Source organism: Heterocephalus glaber, unplaced genomic scaffold (genome assembly GCF_053883595.1).
Source record: "Heterocephalus glaber isolate CG9 unplaced genomic scaffold, H.glaber_assembly_v1.0 deba00001258, whole genome shotgun sequence".
Classification (NCBI taxonomy): Eukaryota; Metazoa; Chordata; class Mammalia; order Rodentia; family Bathyergidae; genus Heterocephalus; species Heterocephalus glaber.
This window is the reverse complement of record NW_028258228.1, coordinates 230196-242849: the sequence shown is the minus strand read 5'-3', so window position 1 is coordinate 242849 and position 12654 is coordinate 230196. Positions and strand designations below refer to the sequence as shown.

General features: G+C 47.0%; 1 protein-coding gene across 10 annotated transcripts in view; it reads right to left on the bottom strand.

Annotated features, from left to right (window-relative positions):
- Positions 1–12654, bottom strand: part of Marchf8 (membrane associated ring-CH-type finger 8) — a 92619-nt gene that overhangs the window by 14308 nt on the left and 65657 nt on the right. For 8 of the 10 annotated variants that reach the window (XM_004875210.3, XM_013069460.3, XM_021252463.2 and 5 more), the window contains one exon: positions 2555–2605. In XM_004875210.3, coding sequence (XP_004875267.2) covers positions 2555–2605 — 51 coding nt within the window. Of the gene's footprint in view, positions 1–2554; positions 2606–4315; positions 4452–12654 lie in introns of those variants that run through there. The other 2 variants (XM_087211005.1, XM_021252467.2) reach the window with 2 other exon arrangements.

The window sequence follows — 12654 nt, the reverse complement described above, 5'->3', positions numbered from 1 at the left end:
GCTCAGGGGAACGAGACCTGGCTCTGTGTCCATGGAGCTTAGGCGTGGGGTGAACCCATCCGTTGAAAACCTAAGTGGCAGTGAGTGCTATGCTGAAAATACATGTATAATAGTGACTGGAGACTATTAGGGGTTAGGATGGACCACTAGGCAGAGGTGACAAATTTGATGAGATTCGGGCCCTTACACAGAGGCTCATCAACACCCAGTAACATTATTACTACTAACAATCAGCAGCGGGCAAAGAATGCAGCAGAGCAGTTTAAACATCGCGTGTGCTTCTCTCGATAGCGCTCTAGGGGGACTGACTGCAGCAGCCCACTTCACAGACAGGCGAGTCCCACAACCCCACACCCCCAACATCTGCCAACCAGCCTGCTGCCTCCTCTAAGAGCCACCTGGATCTCAAGGCCAACAGGGGCTTCCCCAGCACACATAGGACACTGGGAGCACATGGAGGGCTCACTGTCACCTCTTCTCACCTGTGACCTGAGGCCAGTAACACATGGCCGGCAGAAGCCCTGGGGGCTGAACCTGGCTGCAGGAGCCTCCTGACGGAGACCATGAGGATGGACGGATGCAGGGTACACTGGTCTGTCCTCTTTCCCTGACTTTTGCTCTTGAGGCTGTGGAGCATCTGCTGCAGTATGTCAGGACAGCAGGTGCATGTGATAAACGCTGAAGCAAGAACTGCTTCCCAGGGAAGTTGTCCCACACAGGACCCTGCCCTCCCCCAGGCCACCACACCTGCCTGGCAACTTCACACAGGGGACCACCCTCAGTGACATGTGCACATGGTGCACTAAAACAGCATGCTGTGGCTCCTGGGGAGTTCCCCAGGCACACACCACTCAGCAGGCACAGAAAATGTCCAGGCACAGAGAGCATGAGGAAGATGTATGGAAGGAAGAGGAAAAGGTTCCTGCTTTGGTGCTCCACCAGCACTAACAATGCTCCACTGAAGACAATGGGGCCAAACCACCAAAGGTGACTAGGACTTGACAAAGTGTGAGGTCTGGTTTATTGGCTCCCGCAGAGCAGGAACTGCCATGATTCTGGGCAAACATTATCTCCAAGACTCACACTACACTAAAGGCTGCATTACTCCCCTAACTTATCTCACCAGGAAACAACCTCCTGACATTTTAAGCCAGTGGTTTACCAATGATTTTTAATGTACAAGGAACTTTCCTTCCACACTTCCTTCAATGCTTCTAAGTGCATATATAAATATATAAGCAGACACTGTTTGAGGCCCAGAACAGTGACCTCCTTCAGAAACTGCCTCAGTCTCCAGATCAAGGCAGGGCCCTACTACTGTGTGCACCGAGTACCCATGGGCCACCTGCATCGGCACTGGCCACTCTGCCCAGGCTTCGGTGGCAGCCAGCTCCTCTGAAAGGTACAGGAAGAAACTGAACATTATCCAGAGAGCAGCGGCCTCCATGTTGGTTCCAATGTGCGGCATTCCTGGTGGCAGGCTGTTCTGGGAAGGGCAGATGTAAATGGATGGGGACACAGGCCCACACACACACACACACACACACCCCAGATCTGGAGGGAGTGGTCTGGGAGACGACGGTGGAGCCGGGAGCCCAGGACCATGCTGTAAATGACCTGCAAAGTCATCCACTACAGATTGGTCTTTCGATCCAAAACTAAGATTACATGTATGCTTAAGAACAGGTCAGTAAATGTCTTGTGGGATTTGCGAGATTCTTTTACTTTAAAAAATTAAGGTGCTCTTAGTGAAATATCTGCGTAGTTAGTAAATTAAAATGGTGCGTACAGTAGCTGTTTATCTCAGGACATCGAAGAGGACTGAGATAGTAGACAGGTCTGTCCACTGTTCCAGTCTTCCTGTGAGGATCTGTGTCCTGTCTGGCTATATGACAGAGACATGGGGGTGGAGAGAGGTCCACACCTGTAAGGAGTCTGCAGGGCTGGGGGTAGGCTGCAGGAGGAAGTGCCCAGGAGGCTGCCAGTGCTCCCCCAGGCCCAGCTGTGCGAGGTCAGCTGTGTCCCTCTCAGCCAACAGACCCCTTGGTCCTCACGCCTCATATTCCTGCCAAGGCCTCAGCCCTGGTGTCTGGAGGCCGCGCTTTCACCTGAGACCTGCGGTAAGCAGGAGGGTGGCAACATCCTAAGGGAGATGGCACAGAAAGAAGAGCCTGGTACTGGACAACTTCTGTGAGAACACAGCACAGGACCACTGGCCTCCAGACACCGTATAACCATAGAGATGATGTCTATGTCACCACAGCTGGCTCTGTGTCAAACACATTCCCAACTGTGGTGACAGACTCCCTGGTGACAGAGATTTCTCCTGTCACAAAGTACATGACTTCTTAGAAGAAAAGGAGTTTTCCCTGCAAGTCACTTCTCTTGATTCACTAGGAAAACATAAATGTCCCCCACCTCAGGTGGCCCCAGGGCAGACTACAGACCTGACCAAGAACCCTGCGTCTTTGGAAGACAGGAGTGGAACCCCATTCACAGTGTAAGGCGACAAAGACTCCCAGGTACCAACATGACAGCCGCCTGGTAACTCTACCTTAGAAATGTTGCTTGAATGACTCATGGAATGTCCCAAAGTCTTCTCATTCTGCAAGAAAGCCAAAAACAGGTGTTAAGTATGGAGCTTTAACTAAGATGTGGAATGAACAAGTACCTGACCACAAAGACCCCACAGACCAATCATGCTGTAACTATAGACTGTGCCTAGCACAAACCACCCTGCTGACACTGGAAAAAAAGCAATAAAGAGCCCCTCCCCTGAAGAACTCAACAGGACGAGAACAGGGGTTTGGAGCTAGCTGCAAAGCAAGGCAGTGGCAGCTGTTGTGATGCAAACTCAGGTGAGAATCACTGCAGGGCGGGGAACAGTGTGGGACACATGGGGCCGGTGCTGGACGCTCAGCGCGACATCACATTGCTTTCACCTCTCCCCTCCTCCCGGGCCCAGAAATCTGGGAGTCACTGCGCCCTCTCACACTCTCCACCCCATCACAGATCCCATCCCACTTCCCTCCTCTTTTGCTTTTACCATCAATGTCCTAGTCAGGCTTCTCCTCATTTCTCACCTGGAACTCTGAGTAACTTGCACCCCGCTCTTTCTACTGTCGGCGGACCTCCTGTTGCCTGCTAACCTGCAACCTCTCTTCACAGACTGACGCCCGGGCCCCAGTGCCTCAGAATGTGACTGAGACAGTAACATGGAGATGGGCTCCTTGCAGAGGTGATCACTGGGGGACCCCAATGCAGGTCAGCCGGTGTCCTTGCAGGATGCAGACACGCACAGAGGAAAGGCCGTATGAAGATACAGGGAGAAAACAGCTTCAGAGAGACTACCTTCACTGGGGAGTTCTTGGTGTGAATGCTCAATATTCCTACAATTCTGTGGAGAAACCAGCTCTCACGTAGTCTAGCGCTGGCACTACTACTGTAGCAACGAATGTCTTCTTTGTCTTTACAAAAATGTGTTGGTGCAACTAAAAAGTTTTAGCTTTATTATATTTTTAAATTGTATTTTATCTTATTTATTATATTCTTTCCTTATTTTATAAATCTGAATAGGAAGAGAGGTGCAGGTCTCTGCAAGTGTCTTAACACAGACCTTCTGTTAAGTGTTTGGCCCCAAAATCAGGTCTGTTGGTCTCAAGCCAGCCAAACAGGTACAGAGGGAAGAATACAACTCTAAAGTGCCTCAGGGTGCCAAGAGAGCGTCACCAAAGACCACAGACCACTCACCCTGCCACCCACACCCCCTCCCCGGGGTAGAGAGGCTCTGTCCACAGCACAGGTAAACTGGGCACCACTCAAGGCTCACTCGTGAGTTGAGAATGTGTTACAGATGAACAAAGGACACTGGCCAGATTTTAGCTGCATCTACTAAACTAAAGCAAGGACGCCAGTAGCCTCAAGTTATCAGTACAGAAAATGAAATTCGATGCCTCATCAGAGACCCTCCTGACATCTACCAGCCTACTAGCAACAGATGTGGGGCAGGGAGAGGCCTCACTACTGAGCTACATAACATTACAAATCCAGATTGAGAGCAGAAGTTGCTCTTTACCCACATGAACTTTAGAAATAAACGTGAGGATGCAAACTTTTATTCTGCTTTTTTCATTAGAAAAAAATCTGCTGGTAACATTAAAAGAAGTACCCAGCCCCAGAAGACACAGATGTTCTACAGCTGGAACCCTGCCCACATTTAGGGCTACTTCTCCGCTCTTAGGCACACCCAATACACGATCCTCTCGCCACTGCATCAACACTGCTATTTGTAGGGAACAGGGGAAGGGGACGTTACCAGAACCTCTGCAGTGAGTCCTGGTCTCCTGGGAGCCACGGCAGCACACAGCGAATTACAGGAAAGGTAGAACAATGAGACTGAGAAGAAGCTGAGCTTTGGGTCTGATCAGTGCTGCTCTGGGCAACAAAGACAAAAGCCCCTAGCTTACCACACCTTTTGTTCAGTACCTTGTAACAAATGACTTGCAGAGAATTCAGTACATCAGGAGAAACAAATGTAACAAATGACTTGCAGAGAGTTCAATAGTTCACATTGGGATAAACAAGGTGTAACAAAAGGCTTGCAGAGTTCAGTACATCTCGGGTAAACAAGATGTTAACAGTCCAAGAACAAGGAGGAACTGGGCAGATGTTTGTTCTCCCAGGATGTTTTCAGCTCCCAGGATGTTTCTTGTCCTGGAGAATCACAGCATCACTGGATCACTGAAGTCTCAGTTGTGACGGGAGGCCAAACTGGAGTTATTCTGTAGCTGGGCTGTAGGCAAGAGAACTAGGCTAACCAAATGATTTTTCCCTAGAATTATGTAGCATTGCTCCCAACAGCTATTGAATCTTCCTTTACTAGGAATCAACTGAAGAATCTAAGACGTTCAGGGCCACAACAGAGCTGTTCAGAAAGCAAATGTCAGACTTCATTCCAGTCAGTCATTTGCTCCCCATGTATTTACCATGCAACTACTCCGTGCAAATGCTCATGTCGAGCACAAAATATGACAATACCCAGTCTGCTCCCTGGCAACAGGCCCAGTGGTGGCCAAACAGCACTGCGCTGAAGCGGGTGTGGAGGAAGAAGGCACTCTCCTGTGGTCAGAACGGCTTACTTCTGATACAAAGAAGGAAAGTCTGCCCAATATATGGCAAGAACTGGAATCAGGCTCCCAAAGAGAAGAGTTCAGGTCTAAACTAAGCTTCAATGCCCAAACCCTAAAACCCTCTGCCAATTACTTCTATAAGCTCTTTCTTTAACACATTCATTTGCTGACTGGGGGAGGCACTCCCTGCTGTGTCATCCTCCATAGGAGGCACCAGGAGAGCCCCACTTCCCTGCTGCTTCTGAGCCCACATCTCTTTGGCAGCAAACATGAGAGCTCCCAGAATACAGCCCTGTGCATCCACTTCTCCCCGCTGTCTCCCTCAGGCTCATGTTTGCCCCACTCGTGCACATACTCACTCAGGCTCCTACTAAAATAGAGCCTGAGGGCCGTGGATTTAGCTCAGTGGTTTCCCCCCCTGCTGCGCAAGCGCAAGGACCGGAGCTTGATCCCCAGGACCAATCAATCAATCAATCAATCAACAAAATAGAGCCTGAGATACATCAGGTCTGGGGAGCACGGAGACTCTGACAGAACACGCTCCAGCCCCAGGGCCCCTTCAGAATAATCCAGAAGGGCTAGGACTCATTTTTTTCAAAATGATTGTGACTACTGTTAAAGTAAACTTCCAAGTAATGCTCACGAGTGAGCTAATACAATAAATCCATCAATCAGGAAGCAGATACACAGACTGGGAAAAATCAGTCAGAGGGTGAGAAACAGAGTTGTGCTAATGTAAGAAGTTACCAAATCACTTCAAAGAGAAAGAGAAGCTCCATGGGAGGGTGTGGGTGTTGCACAATGTGATCAATCCCACAACATTTTGCAAGTTCACACCTGGCTCCAACAGAACCTTGAGAGTAGAACCAGACACAGAACCCTGCATGGAACACAGACACCTCAAGCACGCCACAGAGCCGAGCCAAGAATGATAGAGGAGACAACACCGAAGCAAGCGCAGAAAGCCTGGTAAGAGTCACAGGACGGAACGTCACTCAGTGTCTCTGCCAGCAGCAGTCATTAAAACCAAGAAGCAAGCAAAGCAAACTCCACGGGCAATCAACATGACTACCTACCTCCCATACCCACCTCCCTTCCCACCAGCAGAACCCATTCTACCTTCTCGCTTTCCCACACTAATGGCAGGTGGGGGCTCGGGATTTAGCTCAGTGGTTTCGCCGCCTGCTGCGTAAGCGCAACGACATGAGTTCGATCCCCAGTACCAAAAGGACAAAACAAAACTAATAGCAGGTGAGGGGAACTATGTGAGAATATTCTTCCTAGAGAAATTAACTAGAGCCTTTCCAGGAAAACACTGTAGTTCCTCATACAGCACCATCCATTCATCTGGAATCGCTCCTCCCTCATCCAGCCTGGAGCTCAGCTGTGATGCCAGGAGGTGTGACAGGGACTTTGGAACCCTAGAAGGAATGTACATAGAAGTCTCCAACATTTTGGTCTCAGGGCCCCTCTATACCATAAAATCTTAAGGATCCTGCAACTCTTTGTTTAGGTTGTATTTATTGATACATGCCACATTAGAAGTTAAAACAGACAATTTCTTCAAGTGGGTTATCTCTTAGTTCACTCAGCATTAAAAATAATAAACTCAGTTAATATAAATAACACTGAAAAATATTTTCCCAAAGAAAACATTCTGAGGAAGCAGAGTGGCTCTATTTTATATTTTTGTAAATCTCCTTATCACCTAACAGAAAACAGCTGGACTCTCCTATCTGCCTGTGTACTTACTCTGCTGATCTGCTGCTTTTGTGGGGACCCATTCAGAACCGCAGAGATGAAATGAAGATTGTTTGAAACAGAAGACATTTGAGATTCTATAGATTAAAAAACTTTCTCCATGTTCCCTTATCCAACCAAAGGGAGAAGTTTCAGGCAAATGAAGATGCCATTAATTCCCTCTTCAAGGATTTACTAGTGTTACAGTTTGACTTAAAATGACCCCAAAAGGCTCTTGTGTTCCAAGGGGAGGCCTCTGAAAGCTGGGATTCACCCACTGACCAGTCACGGGTGAAGGTGCTACCGGGAGGTGGGGTTAGGTTAGGGGAGGTAGGTAGGTCACAGGGCATGACCCCGAAGATGGGTGCTTCTCCCTGGCCCCTTGCCGTCCCTGTCCCTGTCTGTCTGTCTGTCTGTCTCTCTCTCTCTTTTCCACCTGTCATGAGGTGAGTTTTTCTCTGCCAGGCCCCTCTGCCATGTTTCTGCCCTGGGGCCAGCTTACCACAGACTGAACCCTCAGACACCATGAGGCAAAATAAACTTTTCTCTTTTAAATTGTATATGTAAGGTATATAGTCCCATCAATGGAAAAGTAATACAGAAACACTGAATTTTATCCTTAACAACAAAAATTGTTACTTCCTCTTCTTGAGAACACCTGTCCGTGTCAGAACAACTATAGTTTGACTGCCAGTCACTCTTTCAAGTAAAAATTGTATTCTATTTTTCAGAAAGTGGCTAGTTCAGCTATTATTCAGTCATCAAGGGCTTTACTTTGAAGCAACCCATTCATCTATGTGGTGGAAATGCTTCTTACCAGATCTGCAAAGTGGTAACAGACTCCACACCGGAGACAATGGTCAAATGAAATGACACACATGGAACATGAGCTCCAGAGGACACAGCTTGTTACAACTGTCCTCCAAACATCCAACATGTTAAATAGAGATGTAAGACAGTAAAAATCCACCCAAACCAACCCTTTAGAAATGAGCAAGCATTAAACAAGTCCACAAAGAGATACACCACGGAGAAAAAGGAGTGCTAAGCATTTAGTGCTGGGCATCCCACATGGCAGCAGGAAAAAAATCAGGACAGACAGACACCATGAGGGCTGGAGAGGCGACGAGGGACAGGGAAGACGGGAACCAGCACAAACAGCAAACACAAAGTAACAAGGCACCTAAACCTGCCCTATGGAAGAAAACCTCATAAACCTAGGGAAGGACGGATAGAATCTGTGGCCCTGAGCTGCTCTCACTCTGCCAGAGGCTCTGCCATGGAAGACAACAGCAAGAGGAAGGGGCTGCGTGCCAGCTCCTTCTGAGCCAGACTGTATCTCCCACATTCCCTGCGCCTAGCTCCAAGATGCACAAACCTGAGCCTGGGTGTTCTTCTTCAGCCGGTGCCTACAAGGCTAAGGAGAACCCCTATGCCATGCACCAGCAGTCTGCAAATAATGGGGCCATGTCCTCAATACCAGCTGACAGAACAGGGGTCCCACTGGCTCCCGCCCTGTGTGAGGGCCACCTGTTCTCTGCCAACTGCAGCTGAGCCCAAGGCACAGGAAGGGCAGGCTGAGAGGAGCAAGCTTCTGCATCTTTCCAAGGGAAATAAAGCTGTTTGGAAGAGAGTAGGTGGAAGCTAAAGGCCAACAATGCTTCACTGGCGGAACAGCCACTGAAGAGCAGGGGCCAGGGCCCTGTGGCATCCCATTGCCACAGCACGTGCCTCACCAAGCACACCAGTTTGTGCAGGACAGGATCCAAGAGGTGTGGCTCTGACCTAGCCTGCACAACTGGTACAACATGAAGCTGCCCAAATTCCCCCACAACCAGCAGTCCTTTTATCACAGAAAGGGCGGGGACGTGCACTCACACCAAGAGGAAGCAGAAGGAGCAGAGCAGCATCCTGATTGCCACGGAGAAAGCATCTGTCAACAAGAACGGAGGGCCCTTTTCTTTTCTGTGTACAATAAAACCTTCCCAGAGTGAAAACACACTGTATTCAGTGAGGAGCAGTTAAGACAGGCCAGTTGCCCCATGAGGGCAGCAGACTAAGTACAAACCAAGCAGAGGTATACTAGAGAACACCAGGGAAAGGGGCAGCCACAAAAGCCTTCCTGAGTTCAGACAAAACTTCACCACTGGCCTCACAGACAGCAGAGGGATCCAAATTCAGGTACCTCAGACTCTGGGGTATTTTGTGCACCAAGAAACTGTCAAAAAAGAACAGACAGGGCTGGGGATTTAGCTCAGTGGCACTGCGCCTGCCTCAAAAGCGCAAGGTCCTGAGTTCAATCCTCAGTACTGGGGAAAAAAAAAGAATGGACATTTAAGCCAGCAATTATTAGACACTAAAAAGAAGGTGTGATACTGCAGGGACAGGGGTTTGTAGATGAGAAAATAAAACAGGGGCCTCCTTTGGTCTTCTATCTAATCCTGACTAGAAAGAGTTAAAAACAAACCTTACTACAGAGATTCCCCTAGGAAGCAAGTCAAAGACAGGGGTACAAAAAGAGAAAAACCAGAGAAAGGTACCAAAGATTCTGGGACTTCCACTAAGAGACGGCTCCCTCCAAAAAAATCTGACAGGCAGGTAACAGAGAAAAAACCAAGTACACAAATGTTAAGCTACCCCACCTCCAAAAGAATACAGGAGAAGCGGAGGGGGGTGGGGGTGGGGCTAAGGCAGTGAGTACTCACACCTATGCACTAACATATACACTTATATACATGTGTGTTCACTCTAGTGTCACTGTATTATTCACTCTAGGGTGTTCCAGAGCACAACAGACATTCACACGCCCCCTTAATAATTCTAAGCTAACCAGGAATAAGGTACCCCCCTGCCAAGTAGCCATCTACCTTTAAGATAAGATAAGGCCTTAAAAAGTAGGTCAAGGACAAGTAAAAAGATAGAAAACAGGCAGGGAATTTAGCTCCACGGCACCGTACCTACTTTGCAAGCACAAGGTCCTGAGTTCAATCCCCAGTACCAAAAAAAAAAAAAAAAAAAGACAGAAAGAAGCTGCACACAGACCACTGGAAGAAATGATGTTAGGCAGAGGTACCCTGTTATAGCTTGTGTCTAGATGCCCTCCCAAAGCCTCATGCAGTCATGGGGGGCGGGGGGGGGGTTGCTTTTCAGAGGTTGCTGGATCTAGAGTGTGGAGATGGGATCAAGGGCCTGTGATTACTAAATCAGTTCACTGATTGGTTTGGCTTAGTTCTGGCTAGGATTAAGGGTGTGAGTGCTACACCCACCCCTTGGGCAGGTAGTCTGCATAAAATATATGAGACAGAAAGAGGGTTAATGTCCTCTCGCCTGCCTGCCTGCCTGCTTGCCTTGGACTGTTTCTCTTCTGCGATGCCCCTCTGCCATGCCACTCTGCTCTGGAGCCAAATAAACCTGGACGGAAACCTCTACAAACTGTGAGCCAAATAAACCTGTCCTCCTTTACCTTGGGTGTTGGGTATTTTGTCTCAGCAATGACAAAAGTAACTAAGACATGCCCAGAAGCCAATCCAATTACGGCAAGTTCCAGGCTAAGGACAAAAAGTCCCTTACTCGCCTATAAAACAAGCTAAGAACAAAGACCTCACAGGTCCTTCATCTCAGCACCACTGAGCTACATCCCTGGCCCTACCCTGATTCTTTCTTAGCAGAGTAGCTATCTATCTTCTTCCACCCCCTTCCTTTTCCTCTTTACAAATAAAGTATCTTCCTTTCAGTTAAACCTTGTCCTTCTAATTTTTTAATGGGGTTGAGTTAGGGTTCCGGTGGGCTGCTTAGTCAACTGCAACAGTGCGCCTCTCAGAATTAACAATACCAACAGAGAAAGAAAGCATTACAGTGAGATAACAGAAAGAGTAAAAAAGGGGATTGCAGAAAGAAAAGTAGGGGGGAGGCAAGCACAGTCATCCCAACTGGGGCCTGTGCACACCTAAGACGGTCCTGCCCCTGGAGAAGCAGCCCTGGAGGCCATACCCTGTGCCCACACCCCAAGGGCAGTACTTAAATAAACAACAGTAACCCCCAGGATATGGGTGGGGGTAACTCAGAGATGCCAGAAACTGTTATCTGAAATGTTTAGTTTTTCCTTTTGTGGTGCTTAGGATCAAATATTTAATTTAGAACAAAAAGGGTAGCAAATTTTAACACATGCACAGATAGCAAAATTTGATCTAAACAGAAAAAACAGTAGATAACTGAAATTGCCCTTGAGAGGGCCTAGATAAGGAACTTCTTAGCACACAAAGGCTTCAAATTAGCTACTATAAATCCGTTCATAGAACTAAAGGAAGTCACACTAAAAAAGGAAAATATAACATATATCAATTAGAAACAGCAATAAAATGATAAAAATTATTAAAATGAACACAGAAAGAATGAAATTGAAAATTTTAAGAACTGAAAAAATTCACTACAGGCATTCACAGATTTGAGCTCGTAGAGGAAAAAAATCAGCTAAATTTCTACCTTGCCCTAATTTTGTTCCTCTCTGAGGACAGAATGCCTGTAGGCCTGAAGCTCCTTTTCAGGTGGACAGGCCAAAACTAGTTAGCTTTAAGGTGGCTGCCCGAGTCCTGACAGGTTGACCTCTACCTTCGTTCTAATCCACCTGGATGTTTATAATACACTCACCAGTGTCAGGATGGTTAACAGCTGCCACTGATAATGACCAGAAAGAACCATAAAAAGGGCAGAAAGAGGTGATACTCAAATTTCAAAAATAAGCTATGAATATTCCTTTCCTAGCCTATCCCTCCTCTCTATTTCTTTTACCATATATCTATAGCCTCCCAAACCCAACAGGTTGAGAAGTTGATATCCCATTTCCAAGTTTTATATCCCATTTCTCGTATGCTTGGCCTAGAAGAGAAGTCTCCTCTGCTGTCCAATCGGCACTCAGTCTTGTCACTGATTCCAGAATTGCAAGAGGAAGAAAGGAGCTTGAGGCAACTACCAAAAGGAAGGGAAAAAAGAAAGAGAAAAACAGCAAAGGGGACGACCTACATCCATATACATCAAATCAACACACTAAAAAACAAACAGAAAATACTGACAGCAAGAGAAATGATTCCTCATGTAGAAGGAAATCTGCAACCCCAAGTTAACAGCTGACTTTTCACCAGAAACTATGAAGGCCCAAAGACAAGAGGAAGCCACAAAAATCCTGAAAGAAAGAAATGTCAAGCCAAGTTTTATATCTAGCACAAGCAAGCTTCAAAAACAAAGAAACAGAGTCATGCCTAGAAAAACAAAAGCTGAGGAGAATACATTATGAGAAAATATACCTAAAAAGAATACTAAAGGATAGGGATTTAGCTCAGCAGTTCCGCTGCCTGCCTCACAACCGCAAGATCCCAAGTTTGATCCCCAGGACCAAAAAAAAAGACTACTAAAGGAGGTTCTTCGGGCTGAAAGCAAATAATGCCAATTAGTAATCAGAATGCACACAGAACAGCAAACAATGCCAGTAAAAGTAATTATGTAGCTATAAATGGCAATACCTTCCCTCATTTCTTCCCTTCAATGATTCAGAAAGGAACTGTATAAAATATGTATGCATTGTGTTGTTGGATCAATAAGACAGAAAAATATACTTGACAGTAAGGAGATGGATGAACTAGTTCACAGCTGTGTTGGTATAAGGAAGTCACACCACAGGGAGGGAACATCAATCCACAAAAATAAAGGAGGAGAATGAGAAATGATTAAAATAAACTATAAACATACACGTGCTCTCCTTTTTTACCCTTTTAAAGACAAAGTCATATAA